The 15,071-nt window shown below is 54.0% G+C and overlaps 1 protein-coding gene across 3 annotated transcripts in view; it reads left to right on the forward strand.

The window, feature by feature from the left end:
* Positions 1 to 9,120: 9,120 nt before the first annotated feature.
* LOC139440239 (protein Shroom2-like) overlaps positions 9,121 to 15,071 on the forward strand; it is a 98,388-nt gene continuing 92,437 nt past the window's right edge. For 2 of the 3 annotated variants that reach the window (XM_071220409.1, XM_071220410.1), the window contains exon 1: positions 10,624 to 10,979. In XM_071220409.1, coding sequence (XP_071076510.1) covers positions 10,815 to 10,979 — 165 coding nt within the window. In that variant the 5' untranslated portion in view covers positions 10,624 to 10,814. Of the gene's footprint in view, positions 9,373 to 10,623; positions 10,980 to 15,071 lie in introns of those variants that run through there. The other variant, XM_071220414.1, reaches the window with a different exon arrangement.

Consider the following 15,071-nt stretch of genomic DNA (forward strand, 5'->3'; position numbering starts at 1 on the left):
GAGACTTTTTTGTAAAACAGTGAAAGTACACCATGCAGAAAGGTAAACAGGTGAAGCCCGCACTGGCAGAAGCACCCAGAAGTACCACAGACACGGCAAGCAGCACGAGCTGACACTGCACTGAGCACAAAGGCAGAGATACCGGTGCCGTGGCACTCAGAGCCTGTAGGTGGGTGGAGGACATTTCTGCGTCCACCCCCTGCCTCGCCCTCCCTCCCTCCCACGTGAGCACCTGGGCTCCATCCTGCATTTCTCTTCGCTCCACCATCCACAGTTTGCCTGCCCTGTCCACGTGCTCAGGCACACCGACCTCTGGGAGAGGCCCAGGGGGTCCCGTCCCCTGCCATCGAGATGTCCCAACAGCAAGGCCACGGCATGGCCAGCACCCAGTAAAGGGCTTAGTCATCCACGGGGAGGGAGTGTGGAAAGAGTTAGGGGTTGAACATCATTTAAAATTAAACTGTACCTTCTCCAGACTAGAGAGGCATTGAAATAATTTTCAACCTGACAACAGAATTCATCCACTCTGCCAGGCATTCCCCTCGCAGATCTCATGGAAAGGCAGATTCTGCTCCGGGATGCCTGGGGTGGGTGTCCAAGGCTCTCTGACTCACGGTAGCATTTGTACGTCAGGGTGGAAAAAAAAGGGGGGGCAACACCCCGGCCACACTTAAGCTGGGGAGGGCTTCTTTCAAAATAGAGGCTGACACACCCTGTCTGGTGTGTCTCAGTGGATTCAGTGCCAGCTTGTGAATCGAGGGGTTGCCGGTTCGATTCCCAGTCAGGGCAGAAGCCTGGCTTGCTGGCCAGGTCCCCAGTAGGGGGTGTACGAGAGGCAACTACACATTGATGTTTCTCTCTCTTTCTTTCTCCCTCCCTTCCACTCTCTAAAAATAAATAAATAGCCCTGGCTGGTGTGGCTTGGTGGTTGAGTGCTGGCTTGTGAATCAAACGGTCGTGGGTTTGATTCCCAGTCAGGGCACGTGCCCGGGTTGCTGGCCAGGTCCCCAGTGGGGGTTGTGCAAGAAGCAACCACACATTGATGTTTCTCTCCCTCTGTAACAAAAAAATTAAATAAATAAAAATAAATAAATAAAATCCTGAAAAAAATTTTTAAAAAAGAGGCTGACAGATTGATCACCAGCCAACTAGGCCAAAGACAGTTCTAAACGTACAGGACCAGCCAGGGGTGGAAGTGGGAGGTTCGGAGAGATGAGTAACATCCTTCTGGCTCGGAAGCCCCGTCAGCAAGAAATGCCTGGGAGTCGCTTGGCTCAGGATGCTGGGAGGAAAAGGAAGCGCGTGGAAGAGGAAGCAGCCAGATAAGGGCTGGGGGAGACAAACAAGGGGTTTGTGTTGAGAGAGAGAGCACGTCCTGAGAATGTTCTCGGAGGAAAGCTAAAGAAAGGTCACTGGGTGGAGACGGGAGAGGCCAGGGCTCCGTGTGGGCGAGCGGTTCACTTCCCTCGGGGAGTGCCCGACAGATTCGGTTTTCATCACGGCCTAACCCACCATTCCGTAAAGGAAGAGAAACCGTGAGCAGGCCGACGAAGTAGGCGTAGCAAAGGCAGCTGCCCAGAAAGTGGCAACAGACCTCGGCGATGGAATAAAGACCAAGGGAAATAAAAGGAAGCCGAAAATATACCAAAAGGAGGTCGCTGGTGAGATGAGTAGCTAATGCTAGTGTTTTAAAACAAATATTTTCTTTAATAAAATAGCTCTCATATTTTTAAATCTTTTATTTAATGAAATCGAGTCTTCCGTGCAGCTTTCCCCAGGTTTGCTCTGAGGCCCATCTGTGGCTAAATCACGTGGGCTGATCCCGCCAGGTCAGTGTGGCTAAGCTGGTTGCAACATCGTCCCATAAACCGAAAGGTCACAGGTTCGGTTCCTGCTCAGGACGCATACCCGAGCTGTGCATTCGATCGCCTAGTGGGGCTTGTGGGGAAAAATTGAGCCTATCAATTTTTCTGTCCCCCTCTCTCCCCCTCCCCCTCTCTCTAAAATCCATGAGCACGTTCTCGGGTGAGGAGAAAAATAAATAAACAAATAAATATTTAATGAGCAAGAGAATGAAGCTGAAAATAAATGGGCGAGCATGACCTATTAACAGTAGTTGGATGATGAGTTAAATTAAGTCAGGGACGGTGTTTTTGTTTACCTGTGAATGCAAATGCATGTTTTGAGGGTTTTCTGGTGTGCAGGAGAGCATGAGTCATTCCCCAGTCCTCGCAGGTAAGAAACAATCACCCTTACATTTACACGTCTGAGGACCTTGCTCTATTATTCTTCATGAGGAGGACCGGTCCTGAAGCTAATCGTGCAGTGCTGGCACTAAAGGGGCGAGATGCAGAGAAAGACTTGGAATCGTCCTCAGCGTGGCTGCGTGTGGCTGCGTGTGGCTGCGTGTGGCTGCGTGTGGCTGCGTGTGGCTGCGTGTGGCTGGCTGGCTCCCTCCCACCAGAACCGGATGTGGGGATTCCCGGGGAAGCACGTATTTGGGAATTTCCAGGGAAAACCAGCAGGGGTTGGAGGAGTGTGACTCCTGGGAGAGGGAGACCAAAGAGAGGGGCTTCCCTTGACCCCACGAAGTGGATAAAGATGCTCGGGGTCATCTACAGAGCTTTCCAAGGGGAAAAGTGTCTGTCCCTCCTGTTTTGGCCTTGACCCCTTTTCTGTGCCCACGGCCCCAGGGAACTGAGTAGCGGATATGCCACACGATGAACAGGTTTTGGATCTGGGCTTAGAAGAGCCCCAGGAGCCTGATGCGGGCTTGTTGTTGGCCTTGAAACAGGAGTGTGTGCATTCTGAAGGAGCCTTGCTCTTCCCGCCGAACAACAACAGAAATTCAAGCGTTGAGACACCGCACTCTAGGGGGTAACTTCAGCTCAGCGACTTCAGGCAGCGAGTCCTGTGAGCTCAGGCTTCTCTGCCTGAGCAGACGGGAGACAGGACCCAGCGTGGGAAGGAGAGGGGCGGGGTGGGCCTCCACAGGAGGAAGAAAACTGGACTGACGTGACTATTCTCATTCCAGGGCCCTGGGTGCCTGGCGTCTTGTGTAAGGCTCACCGCCATGCTGTGCCTCATCGTTTTGTGTCTAGTTTACGTGTGAGGCAGGGCAGGAGAGGAGGAAACCTGCCCAAGGTCACGGGGTGGCCGTAGTAAGCACTTCCCCCCTGGGGGAATCTGAGATTCCCATCCCTGTCACCTGGAAGTCTACAAACTAGTCAGACCGAGGAAATGCGCCTTCCCATCTTGACGAGGCATGCGGTTTGCAGAAGTTGGAGGCAGGGCGCAGACAGCCGCATGAGATGCCACGGGACTATAACTGTACGTGCCCGGAAGGGGGCAGGGTGCCGGGAGAAGGGAAATGAATAGGGTGCCCGTGGGAAGGGAATAGGAAACCCACACTGACCTCAGGGGCTGGGCTTGTGGTTGGAACGCCAGCGGGCCCGTAGATAACACAACCAGGTGTGGACGTGGTCGCGCCCACCGCAGAGACATCGAACTGACCCGTGCGGGAGCGCCTGTCTCGGAAGGACTGCGGACACGCACCCAGGAGATGTGGACACCGGAATCCTCACAGAAGGCAGAGAGCCGGGGACAGAGACAGCGACAGAGAGAGAGAGAGGGAGCGAGGGGACATGCAAAGTTATGCAGTGCAAGCCTAAGGCACTGTGGCCCCTTCCCCCAGCCGGCATCCTGGGCTAAAGGCATCCACCTGTCCCCCCTCCTACCCCCGTTTCCCCTTTGTTTCTGTGCTTTAAATAGACTGAATCCACAGTGTGATTCCCGCATCGGCATCCTTATTTGGTCTCACTGATACCCTGCCCAGTTAGGACCGTGGCTGCTACCATTGTATCCAGGTGATTGCTCTCAGAACTCCTGCGCATCGGGAAAGCCACCGGGTGACAGAGCCAATCAGGACAGGGAAAACCTCCCCTGCGGCTGCACGGAGTCGGGCCTGGCCACACTCCCTCGCCCTGTAACCCAGCTGCCTGTCACCACTGTCCGGCCCTGGGCCTGGCGGCGACCTCCTGCGTGGCAGGCTGAGACGCTAACATCGCGTCTGTGCGTTCGTTCCTCAAAGCCATGGCCAAGTTCAGACCTGAAGAAAGAGCCAGACAAGCCTGAGTAGGGCTCCGTGCTACAAACGGCCCGGCCAGCCCTCTTCCGAACCGTCGAGGTCAAGAAGAGCAAACCAAGACAGAGGAACTCCCAGGGCCAAGAGCCTGAGGACACAGGACAGCTAGAGGCCCCTGTGTCCGGGGACCCAGAGCGGGCAAACCCACCTAAATTTGCGAGTTTAATTAGTAGCAATGTATTCATGCTGCTTTCTTAGTTTTGACGCAAACACTGGAGCTATGAAAAACGTTAACGTTCCGCTCGGGGAAACTGGGTAAAGGGTATACAAGCCCCCTCTCTATTTCCGTGGCAACTTTCCTGTCAATCTCAAATAATTCCGAAATAACATATAATTTATGTTTTCTTAAAAGTCATTCATGGGATATTTGCCGTGCCGCTTCCTACACTGTATAATTATGCAAAAGTAAAGAATGATCACAATCAGCCCCGGCTGGCTTGGTTTGGTGGATTGAGTGCTGGCCTGTGCGAACCTAAGGGTCGCCGGTTCAATCCCCAGTCAGGGCCCATGCCTGGGTTTTGGGCCAGGTCCCCAGTAGGGCGTGCGCAAGAGGCAACCACACATGGATGTTTCTCTCCCTCTCTTTCTCTCTCCCTTCCCCTCTCTCTAAAAATAAATTAAAAAATCTGTTTTTCTAAAGAAAGAATTATCACGATCAATTAAGGCTGTAGAAACTTCGTACATTTGCCCAGAAGGAATCTGTTCCTTGTAGTAAAAATTGTACCACCTTGCAGAGAGTCGTCCTCCGCTACTTCCCGGTATTTCTGCTGCTAGCCAAATACGCCTACATTCCTTGAAGTTCAGGCCAATAGATCCATTGAGACACATATTTTGGCAGGCGGCCAGGGGAGGAATTTCCTGAATTCAAATTAGCAGGTCCCCTCGAGAAGCAGTGGGTCTCGGCGGCCCCCCCTTGCTGCAGCACCCGAATTATTTCAGGTCTCAGGATGCACAGACAGTCCCTTCTCCAGGGCACATGTGGCCGTGGTTGATTTGGGGGGTGAGAGGGAAAGAATGAAGTAACTGTTACTGAGCTCCCGCCGTTTGCGGACTCTGCTGGCCGAGTCACTTTATTCCACGGCCCCGAAAGAGCTGGTCAGAAGGGCCCGTTCACGTGCCTTTGCCGAGAGCCTCACAGAAGTATCTTTATTATTTTTCCTCTCAATGCGTGGCACTGGAAAGGCATTCCGTGACCACGAGTGATATCAGACGGAAGCCGTGGAAGCTTCGCCCTGCGCCCTGGGAAGCAGTGTGTTGGAGAAGTCGCTGAACTCTTGCATGTGGAAGTATTTTTTTGCTGCTTGAAATGGCTCGTGTTGGCTTTCACTAGCCCCCCTGCATGATGTAGGGGACTCAGGCCCTGCAGTTGGTTGGCAAGGCGATCCCTACGTTAATGAGGACTCAGTTAATTGCGGTAGTAAAGTCCCTTTCTTTCTCTCTCTTATCTTTATGGGCTGAGGGCAGGACAAGCCTTTCCCCAAGCGCCCTGGGGGGAAAGCAGATAACTGGCCTTGCTGTGCAGCAACGTAAAATTAGCAGCCTGAGCTTCGGGGCTTTACCCACAGTCCTCCCTAACAGAGTGCCTTAGAGTACCTGGCCTGGTTTCCATCTGGGTGTCTGCAGGAAACTGGCTCTCGTTCCCAAAGATAACAGGTCTTCTTCCCTCCTGAACCTGGAGCTGTTACCCTGTTTGGAAAAAGGCTTTTTGCTCTTTGCTTGTGAGGTTAAATTCGGCATTTTGGGAGGAAGAGAGCATCCTTGCTTCTCCAGGGGGGTCCTAAAGGGGCCTTGCACACTAGTGTTCGCTAGAAGAGCGGCAGGAGCCTGGGCCCTGATAAAAGATGAGAACACTGTGTGTGACCTTAGAGGTGGAGGAGATGGGAGGGGCATGGCCGGCCGCCAACCCAGGAATGCCAGCAGCCACCAGACCTGGAAGGAGCAGGGGACAGCTTCTCCCCTACAACCTCCACAGGGGGCACGGCCCTGCTGACCTTGACTTCAGACTTCTGGCCTCTAGGAAGCAAAAAAAAAAAAAAAAATCTCTTGTTGTAAGCCGCTTATGGTGATTTGTGACAAGAGCCAGCCCTAGGAAGCTAGAAGCATCCCGGAGGCACCTGAGATTTCCACGTGCCCCAGAGAAACTCCTGATTGTCGTGCCTCACCTGTCCTTGGGCCACCAATTGCCATGGGTCAGCTGCCACTCAGCTCGGTCAGTTCAACCAGGATACCTCTTGTTTTTGATGCCCCCTCCATTCCCCACCACACACACACACACCGGGGGAGGGGAAGCTGAGGCTCAGCGGGCAGAGAGAGTCAAAACGAACCAGACTCACTCAGCAACTTCTACACTCATTGACGAGATTTCCACCTCCCCACAAGAAAGCATTCCTTGGCTCCCGGTTCCCACCCGCTGAACCCTGGCCCCACTTCCTGTCAGCCTTCAAGATAAAAGTTCAGTTGTTCTGTCCTGGGTGTGCTTTGAAATACTTTAGAGGAAAAAAAAAGAAATCGGCAGGGACAAAACAAGAGTTTTACTTCTGTGTCCATTGGCAATCTCCACCACGTAAGATGAAAAATTAAAACAGAAATTCCCCTCTGGTGTTCTTAACTGTTTTTTCTTCTCTTCTGTTTGCTTTGTGTCCTGCTGAAAGCTGGCAGTCACCGGCCCTTGGGCCGGGAACTGCATGCACTCTAATTGTTTCATGCCCGCTGGTTGCTTTTTCTTCACAGCTCAAGTTAATGTTCCATATTTCCTGCATCCTTCACATTCCTGCCGCACCTCTCCCCAGGACCCGGCCTAAAAAATTCTCTAGAGACGCATGCTCATTGGCTACCTTGTAAAAAAACAAAAAAACAAAAAAACAAAAAAACAAAAACATAAACCAAACGGACAACTAGCCAATGTCTTTCCAAAACTATCTTTTAAAATATAAAACCTTTGAAAGTAGTAGCGCCAGCCAGGTGCTCCCTCTTAAGTACTGCTCCTGATTTGGAGAGGTGGGTGGTGTGTTTTATACATACGTGTATATATTTCATAAAGTGGATTAGCCATTGATTATTCTTTGAAAGTTGGTTCAGTTTGCCTTTTACGTGTTGATTAATTAATTTCCTATTGGTAACATTGTATATTAAAAGTGTTTAGCCCTCGCTGGGTAGCCGAGTTGGTTAAAGTGTCGTCCGGATACACCAAGGTTGTGGGTTGCATCCCCCTGGGCAGGGCCTGTAAAAGGAACAGCCAACAAATGCATGAATAAGGGGAACAATGTATTGGTGTTTCTCTCGAAAAGCAATTAAAAATGTGTTTTAGCCCCCATGTATTTAGTCCTCTCTAGTTCCCAGCAGGTAACTTGGCTGGTTACATAACACGTTTTATTTTATTTTATTTTATATTTTTAAAATATTTTATTTATTTATCTTTGGAGAGGCGAAGGGAGGGGGAAAGAGAGGGAGAAAAACATCAATGTGCGGTTGCCTCTCATGCGCCCCCTACGGGCGGCCTGGCCTGCAACCCAGGCATGTGCCTCGACTGGGAATCAAACCAACGACCCTTTGGTTCACAGTCTGGTGCTCAATCCACTGAGCCACACCAACCAGGGTGTACCACATTTTAAAGAGCATTTCTAAACATAGCGGAATTGGAGCTGAAACACAGCTAGAGGGGCACCCAGTTTTATAGGCCAAGCTTCCCCAGCGGTCAGCTTCAGCCTCTCTCCTGTAAGTGGGTGTTTGCAGGTGAAGGGAGCTGCGCAATGTGGCCAGTGTCTAAACTTCTTACGGAGGGAGGTCCACCCACTCCCTCAGTGAAAACTGCCCTCCCTTGCTGGACAAAAAAGGAGACGTGGACTGCACCGTAATGATAGCAGGGGAAGCGCATGCGTCCTCCAGGGGAATGGTCAGTGACCTCAGGCCAACCGTGCAATCCCTCGGGGCAGGGGGCGAGGCACGCCCTGAGAAAGTGCGCCAAAGTTAACCAGGACGACTGTTTCCTAGCGGCTCTGGCTGCTTTCTCCCTCAGCCGAGCGCGGGGCCCTCAGATGCAAACTCCACACGTTAAGTTAAGGGGTCTGCACAGTAGGTAAGGGGGCCAGCACAGGCGGAGACCACGGGTCTGTCCCTCACTGCCCTGCCCGGGAGGAAGTTTCTCCCCTGCAGGTCTGTAAAGATTCCAACTAACAAGACCCCCGGGCAAACCCTTAGGGAGGGGAGGTGGTGGGCGGGGGCCTGGGGCATTCAGCCTTCATCCCAGGACCAAGATCTGCTGCAAAGTGACATTGCAACGTTTACAGTAAGAGCTGAAAGGTCACAGGTTCAATTCCCAGTCAGGGCACATGCCTGGGCTGTGAGCCCGGTCCCCCAATTTGGCAAATGTGAGAGGCAACCACACATTGATGTTTCTCTCCCTCTCTTTCCCTATTTCTAAAAATAAATCAATACAATCTTAAAAAAAAAAAACCCTCAGCAAAGTGGTGTTAAAGATGAGTGTACATTTGCACCGCAGTTTAAGAAACAAAGAGAACAGCCCTTCTGCATGACAGATGGGTAATCTCATCGCAGAGACACAAGGAACATAAAATGTTAAAGACGGCTTTGGCTGTGATGGACAATGACATTGGTGTCCCTGCTTTAACGAATGCAGTGGCCTGAATTGCAGCCCTGGGTGAGAACTGGGATTTCGGTCAATACCACCTGTGGGGGGGATGGAAACAGGTGGCTGTTTGGGGGCCTGGGGACTTCGGAAAACTCTACGTGTGTGTGTGTGTAATAGGGTCCTTTATCATTTGGCTTATCATAGGCATCCACTTTGTAAATGAAACTTGTTATTTGCAGATGATCACAGATTCACATATTGATGCAACAAATAATACAGGGGCATCCTTTGCACCCTGCCTCTCCCAACGGTTACATCTTGCAAAATTGCGGAGCAACGTATTAACGTTGATACAATGATACAATGCGCCGAGTGTATCCAGATTCGCCGTTTACGTGTCCTCCTGTGCGTGCGTGCTTGTTTACTTCTGTGCAATTTCATCGGTCTGTGGGGATTCGGGTGGCCACCGCCGCTAAGGTACACTTGAGAGGGATTCTTCCCGGCGTACGCACTCCTTAAGTCTCGGTGGAAACGGGAGAAAAAAAATTGCATCACTGCCGTAACTACAGGCATTCAGGACACTGCAGGCTGGAAGGTGTTCACGGGGCAGCAAGCACTGCTCAGCCAGCACAGGCGCTAGGTAAGTCTGCATCCTTATTTCAACTGCCTGGATGCTCCGCAGGGCGGGCCACGGAGTGCAGACCCGTCGCCACTGGACCGCTGAAGAAAGAGACCCGAGCTCGAACTGCTCGCCCTGGCGGTGCCGCGGCAGAGCCCAGGCAAGGACCCGGGTCCCTCACACTCTGTCCAGTGCTGTCCCCTCCCGTCCTTGCCTCCTACTCCCACGGTCATCACCAGCTCGCAGTGCCCGGGTGGAACGGCTCGGAGGCAACAGGTGTGCGTCAGCGTCCAGCTACACAGCAGCTAACACTACAAAATTGTGGTCTGCAAAGCGTGCCAATGCCCACCAAGACAGGTTTCTTTATTCCGGACTTGCACGGACATTGGAGAGGAGCGGCACTAGGCGGCACGAGCTCCATTCACACACATTCTGTCGTTCCAGACCAGCACCTCGCCTCCGTAGGGGATGCCGCCGTGGGTCACCAAGTCCCAGCGACAGAATTTCGTGACCGGGAGAACAGGCTTTGGACGGACCAACTTTCTGGGATGTAACTATAAGGAAGGCCGGCAAGAGGCCCCATTTCTCATCTGGGCTGGGCGCTGTAGGAGGGAGTTGGTGGGAGGACGGGCAGTCCCTCCTGCGGACAGGTCCAGCGCTGGCGTCCTGGCTGCGGGGGTCGCCCCTTCCAGCGGGTCGGGGCTCACGGCCCGTGCAGCCTGGGCGCTAGCGGGGGGCCAGGTGCGTGCGCGCGGGACAGTTCCGGCCTCACCTGCGCGGCCGCCCGCAGCCCGCGGTCCGCGCCAACAAAGGCGGCCGCGCAGGGCGGGCCGCGCGCTCCAAGATGGAGGCGCCAGGGGCTCCAGCCGCCGCCTGGCCCGCCTCGCGCGGGCGCTTCCGCCGACTCACCTGCCGCGCCCCGGTCTCCCGGGAGGCGGGCTGACGCGCCCCGAGCCTCCGGGGGCGGTGCTTGAGCCGGAGGGGCGGTGCCTCGCGCCACTGACCCGGTCCCCGGGCCCCGATCGCGCGCCCCCGGCCCGGGAGAGCAGCGCGCGCCCTGAGCGCGCCCCCTTCCCGCCCCGGGAACCCGGGGGACCCGAGCGCGCGCCCCGGCGCCTGTCTCCGCCCCGCTGCCCCCGCGGGCACCTCGCCAGGCCCGAGCGCGCCCCACCCCCAGCCCGCGGAGCGGCGCAAGCCCCCCGCGCGCCGGCCCACCGCTCCGCGCCCCGCCCCGCCGGCCCGCCCCCTCCTGGCCCGCCCTCCCGCCGCAAGTCCTCCCGGCTGCCTCCCGGCCCGGCCGGCACTTTCCTCTCAAGTTGCAGCGCAAGTTCGCCGGTGGCTGGCGGCAGGGAGGGCGCTCGGAGCTTCCTCGCCCACGGCCAGCCGGGGCTCCCCGAGTGCATGGGCGCGGGCCGCGAGGGCCCGGAGGGCTGAGGGGCCCCGCAGCCCGCGCGTCCCGCGCCATGGAGGGCGCCGAGCCCCGCGCGCGGCCCGAGCGCCTGGCCGAGGCCGAGGCGCGGACGGCCGACGGCGGGCGCCTGGTAGAGGTGCAGTTGAACGGCGGCGCCCCGTGGGGCTTCACCCTGAAGGGCGGCCGCGAGCACGGCGAGCCGCTGGTCATCACCAAGGTGAGGCGACCGCGGGACCCGCACGGTGACAGCCCGCAGGCGGGCGGGGGGCTCGGAGCGGGTGGGGGCAGAGGCCGGCGCCGCGCGATCGCGCCCCCTCGGCTCCAGGGCGCGCGTGTGCTCGGAACAGCTGTGGGGAGCGGGGCTCCGGGCCACTCATAGGTGTGTGGTCCGGACGCCACTCCCGCCGCCGTGTGGCGGCTTCCAGCCCCGCTGGCTCCCGGCGCCGCGGAGAGTTTAAATGGCTTCTGTTCCGGGTCCCCTCCCCTCCCCCTCCGGGAAGGGGCCCGGCAGGGTCTCCGGTCACTGCGGGTCTCGCACCTGTGGGGCTGCCCCGAGGTGTGGCAGAGACGGCCCCGGGTGCCCAGGGGTGGACAGAGCCGGCCCCCCGGTGCTTGCCGCTGCGGACCCCCGCGTCCTGCACCCTCGGAGCTGCGCGCTTAGCCCCGGGAAGCCCAGAGCAGCAGCTGCTGCCAGCGCGGCGTGTCGATTGCCATCAGCCCATCAATATTTACTGACTTTCGGCTCCCAGGGCCATGGCTGGCTGCACTTGCGCCGACGCGCAGAAACTTTTCGGCCGCCTTTTGTGAAAGTGGAGCTTGAACTCCCACAAGAAGAGAAATGCCTCGATGTGCTTCCCTAGGAAGGTGGTTTTTGCAAATGTGCGGATATAAGAGGGGCTACTTCTGAACTGAGTTTTCTGGTCTGGACACAGAAAGGCCGCCCTTGAAACGGGCCAGCGGAACCTGTGAAAACGTCCCATCTCCCGTCCTGGGTACCTTCGGCTTAAAACGTGCGGATTGGTCAGCTCCTTTGGGAAGGGTTGGGCCGGATCCTTGCTAGGGACAAAGGTCCCTTTAAAATGGAAAAAACGCTTGGCTGCTGGAAGCGCTTGAAGGTGACCTACTGGTTTTCGCTGCTTTTCCGGGCTCGGCCGCCGCAGGAAGAAATCTGGCGACTCCCGACCCCCCCCCCCCCCCCCCCCCCCGCGCGCGGTGCTGGATTGGGGAAATGAGTCTCGCTTTGTCATTCAGAAAGCGGAGGCTGTGACACCACACCTTTCTCCTCTGTGTTTTCTCTTCGTTTTTCTATTTACACATCTGGCGATGTTGAGGGGAGGGTTGGGTAGGTGGGTCCTGGCTTCAGGTTGAGCTGGGTTCTTTGCAAAAGAGGGTGGGCGGTCATTGGAGGGTCCAGCAAGGGCGCTTTGCCCCCACGTGGGTGCGTTACAGGGTGTTTGGCCTGGGCCTTTTCAATAAAGGCTTGCCGGCGCATTTCTGATGCCGAAAGTTCAAAACATGTTGGGGAAAGGACTCAGACCTGTAGTATTTCATGCCACTTTTTAAGAGCTACACAGCCCCTGCACCGTTACAGGAGGTCAAAGGAGGTTTGCGGTTGTTTTGTATGGAAAATAATGCCATAATTAATGAATACAGGCCCCAGCTGGTGTGGTTCAGTGGATTGAGCACTGGGCTGTGAACCAAAGGGTCACCGGTTCCATTCCCAGTCAGGGCACATGCCTGGGTTGCCGGCCAGGTCCCCAGTAGGGGGCGCATGAGAGGCAACCACACACCGATGTTTCCCTCCCTTTCTCCTTCCCTTCCTCTCTCTCTAAAAATAAAGTATTTAAAAAATAATAAAAAATAAATATTAATACAACTATAAAGCCTGTTTTGTGTGCTCGCGATTGTAAGCCTATTTTTGCTTCGCCGTGCGTCTTTTTCATACTTGCCTTGGTAGACGATGCAATGAGTTGTAAAACATGATTTAAGGGGAGGTCTGGGCTTTTGGCCTGAGACAGTGTGACGCAGCTGGGAGTCACTTTAAAATGGATTTGTTTTAGCCCTGGCCGGGTGGCTCGGTTGGTTAGAGCATCATCCCCGGACACCAAGGTTGTGGGTCTGATTCCTGGTTACAGTGCATACAAGAAGTGACCAATGATTGCGTTAATCAGTGGAGCGACAACTTGATGTTTCTCTCTCGTTCCTCTCTCTCACAAAAAAAGGAGTTGTTTTACCAGAAACTGGGTAAAGGGACTCTAAACCACCTCCTTGTATATATAGATACCCCGAGTTCTTTTCTTAAAAGAGATTTTATTCATTTTTAGAGAGCGGGAAGGGAGGGGGAAAGCGAGGGAGGAACATACCAATGTGAGAGAGAAACGTGAATGGGTGGCTTCTCCAACATGCTCCAAAGCAGTGTTGGGAAGCTGGAACCAACGGTACCCCTCGCATGTGCCCTGAGTGGGAAGCAAACCTTTCACTTCTCAGGACGAGCACCAGCCAACTGAGCCACACTGGACAGGGGCCACCTCTTTTTTAAAAAAAAAAATTTGCGCCCTGGCTGGTGTGGCTCAGTGGATTGAGTGCCAGTCTGCAAACCAAAGGGTAGTGGGTTTGGTTCCCAGTCAGGGCACATGGCTGGGTTGCAGGCCACATCCCCAGTAGCGGGCACGAGAGGTAACCATACATTGATGTTTCTCTCCGTCGTCCTCCTTCCCTTCCCTTCACTCTAAAAATAAATATATAAAATCTTGATTTTTTTTTTTTTGCTTGACAGTCTATTAGTTTTTTTTCATTACAATTGACAGTACTATGTCTGTTCTAGGTGTACAAGGTAGTGATTAGACATTTCTGTAACTTACAAATAGATCACCCTGATAAGTCTCGTATCCATCTGGTAACCGGTACCCCAAGTTCTAAAAAACCCCGTGTATTCTTAGTGGGCTCCCATTCTCCCTGTCCAAGTGGCCCCCATTCTAGAAACTGAAGGTGGGACAGCCTGGGGCCTTGGGGGGGGGCACACATTTGAGACACTTTGCTCCTGATTTGGCCTGTGGGTTGGCTCTGTGTTTAGCCCTTCCAGATTGTGTTTCAGGATTTCACAAAATACAGCGTGTTTGATCCTTCTCTGAGGTGCTCATAATGTCCATCCCTTAAAGTGCTGCTTAGTTGTGTGTGTGCTTTTTAAATTACATGGGACTGAAGCTTCTTTTCTTTATTTATTTTTAGAGAGAGGGAAAGGGAGGGAGAGAGGGAGAGAAACATCAATGTGCAAGAGATGAACCAATCAGTGGCCTCTTGCACACCCCCAACTCAGGCATGTGCCGGGACCAGGAACCGAACCCATGAACTTTCAGATTGCGGGCCAGTGCTCAATCCACTGCAGAGGTTTCAGAACAGTGTGGGAGTTGTGTATGAGTTTTTCTGCACACTCATAAGTGGTATTGCCCATATTACTCACAGACTCGTCTTTTCTTCTGGATTGGTTATTAGTGATACTGGCTTACAGTGTAACAGTTGCTGGTTATTAACAGTCTCGTTAGTAGAAAGGATGAAGCAAAGTGTGTCTACTTGTAACCACTTCAAGAATGGAAATAGACTACTTTTGTGATGGAGACTGCCTGTGAATGTTTCACCAACAATTTGGGTTAATCCCAGTTTCTAATCTTTTCCTATAGCTACAGAAAAAATCTTCAGGGCTCATTAGATAGTAATTCTTCTCATTGATTTTGTGCATTTTTTTTAACTATCACCCAAGCATATGTTTACTGATTTTATAGAGAGGAAGGGGGAGGGAGACAGAGAGAGAAATAGGTATGAGAGAGAAACATCGATTGGTTGCCTCTCGTGGGCAACCCAACTGGGATCAAACCTGTGACCTAGGTATGTGCCCCAACTGGGAATTGAACCCTCAACCTTTTGGTGCCTGGAGTGACGCTTCCACCAACTGGGCCACGTGACCAGGGCTTGATATGCTGTGCATTTACAAAAATTCCTGATTAGCCCTGGCTGCTGTGGCTCTACAGTGGGTTGCATGTCAGCCCTATAGACAAGGTTCGAGTCCCCGTCAGGCACATTCCTGGCTTGTGGGCCAGGTCTCCTGGTTGGGGGGTGTGAGAGGCAACTGATGGATGTTTCTCTCCCTCTCTTTCTCCCTCCCTTCCCCTCTCTCTAGAGGTAAATAAATACAACCTTTAGCCCTGGGCTCCTGCCCCACGCACTTCCTGTTTGACAGCACTGAGGTGGAAGGGGCTGGACCCAGCGTGGGAAGCACACTCGTCTTCTGGCAGTGAGGCCTCATTTTAACCTC

The sequence above is a fragment of the Desmodus rotundus genome, chromosome Y, assembly GCF_022682495.2.
Source record: "Desmodus rotundus isolate HL8 chromosome Y, HLdesRot8A.1, whole genome shotgun sequence".
Lineage (NCBI taxonomy): Eukaryota > Metazoa > Chordata > Mammalia > Chiroptera > Phyllostomidae > Desmodus > Desmodus rotundus.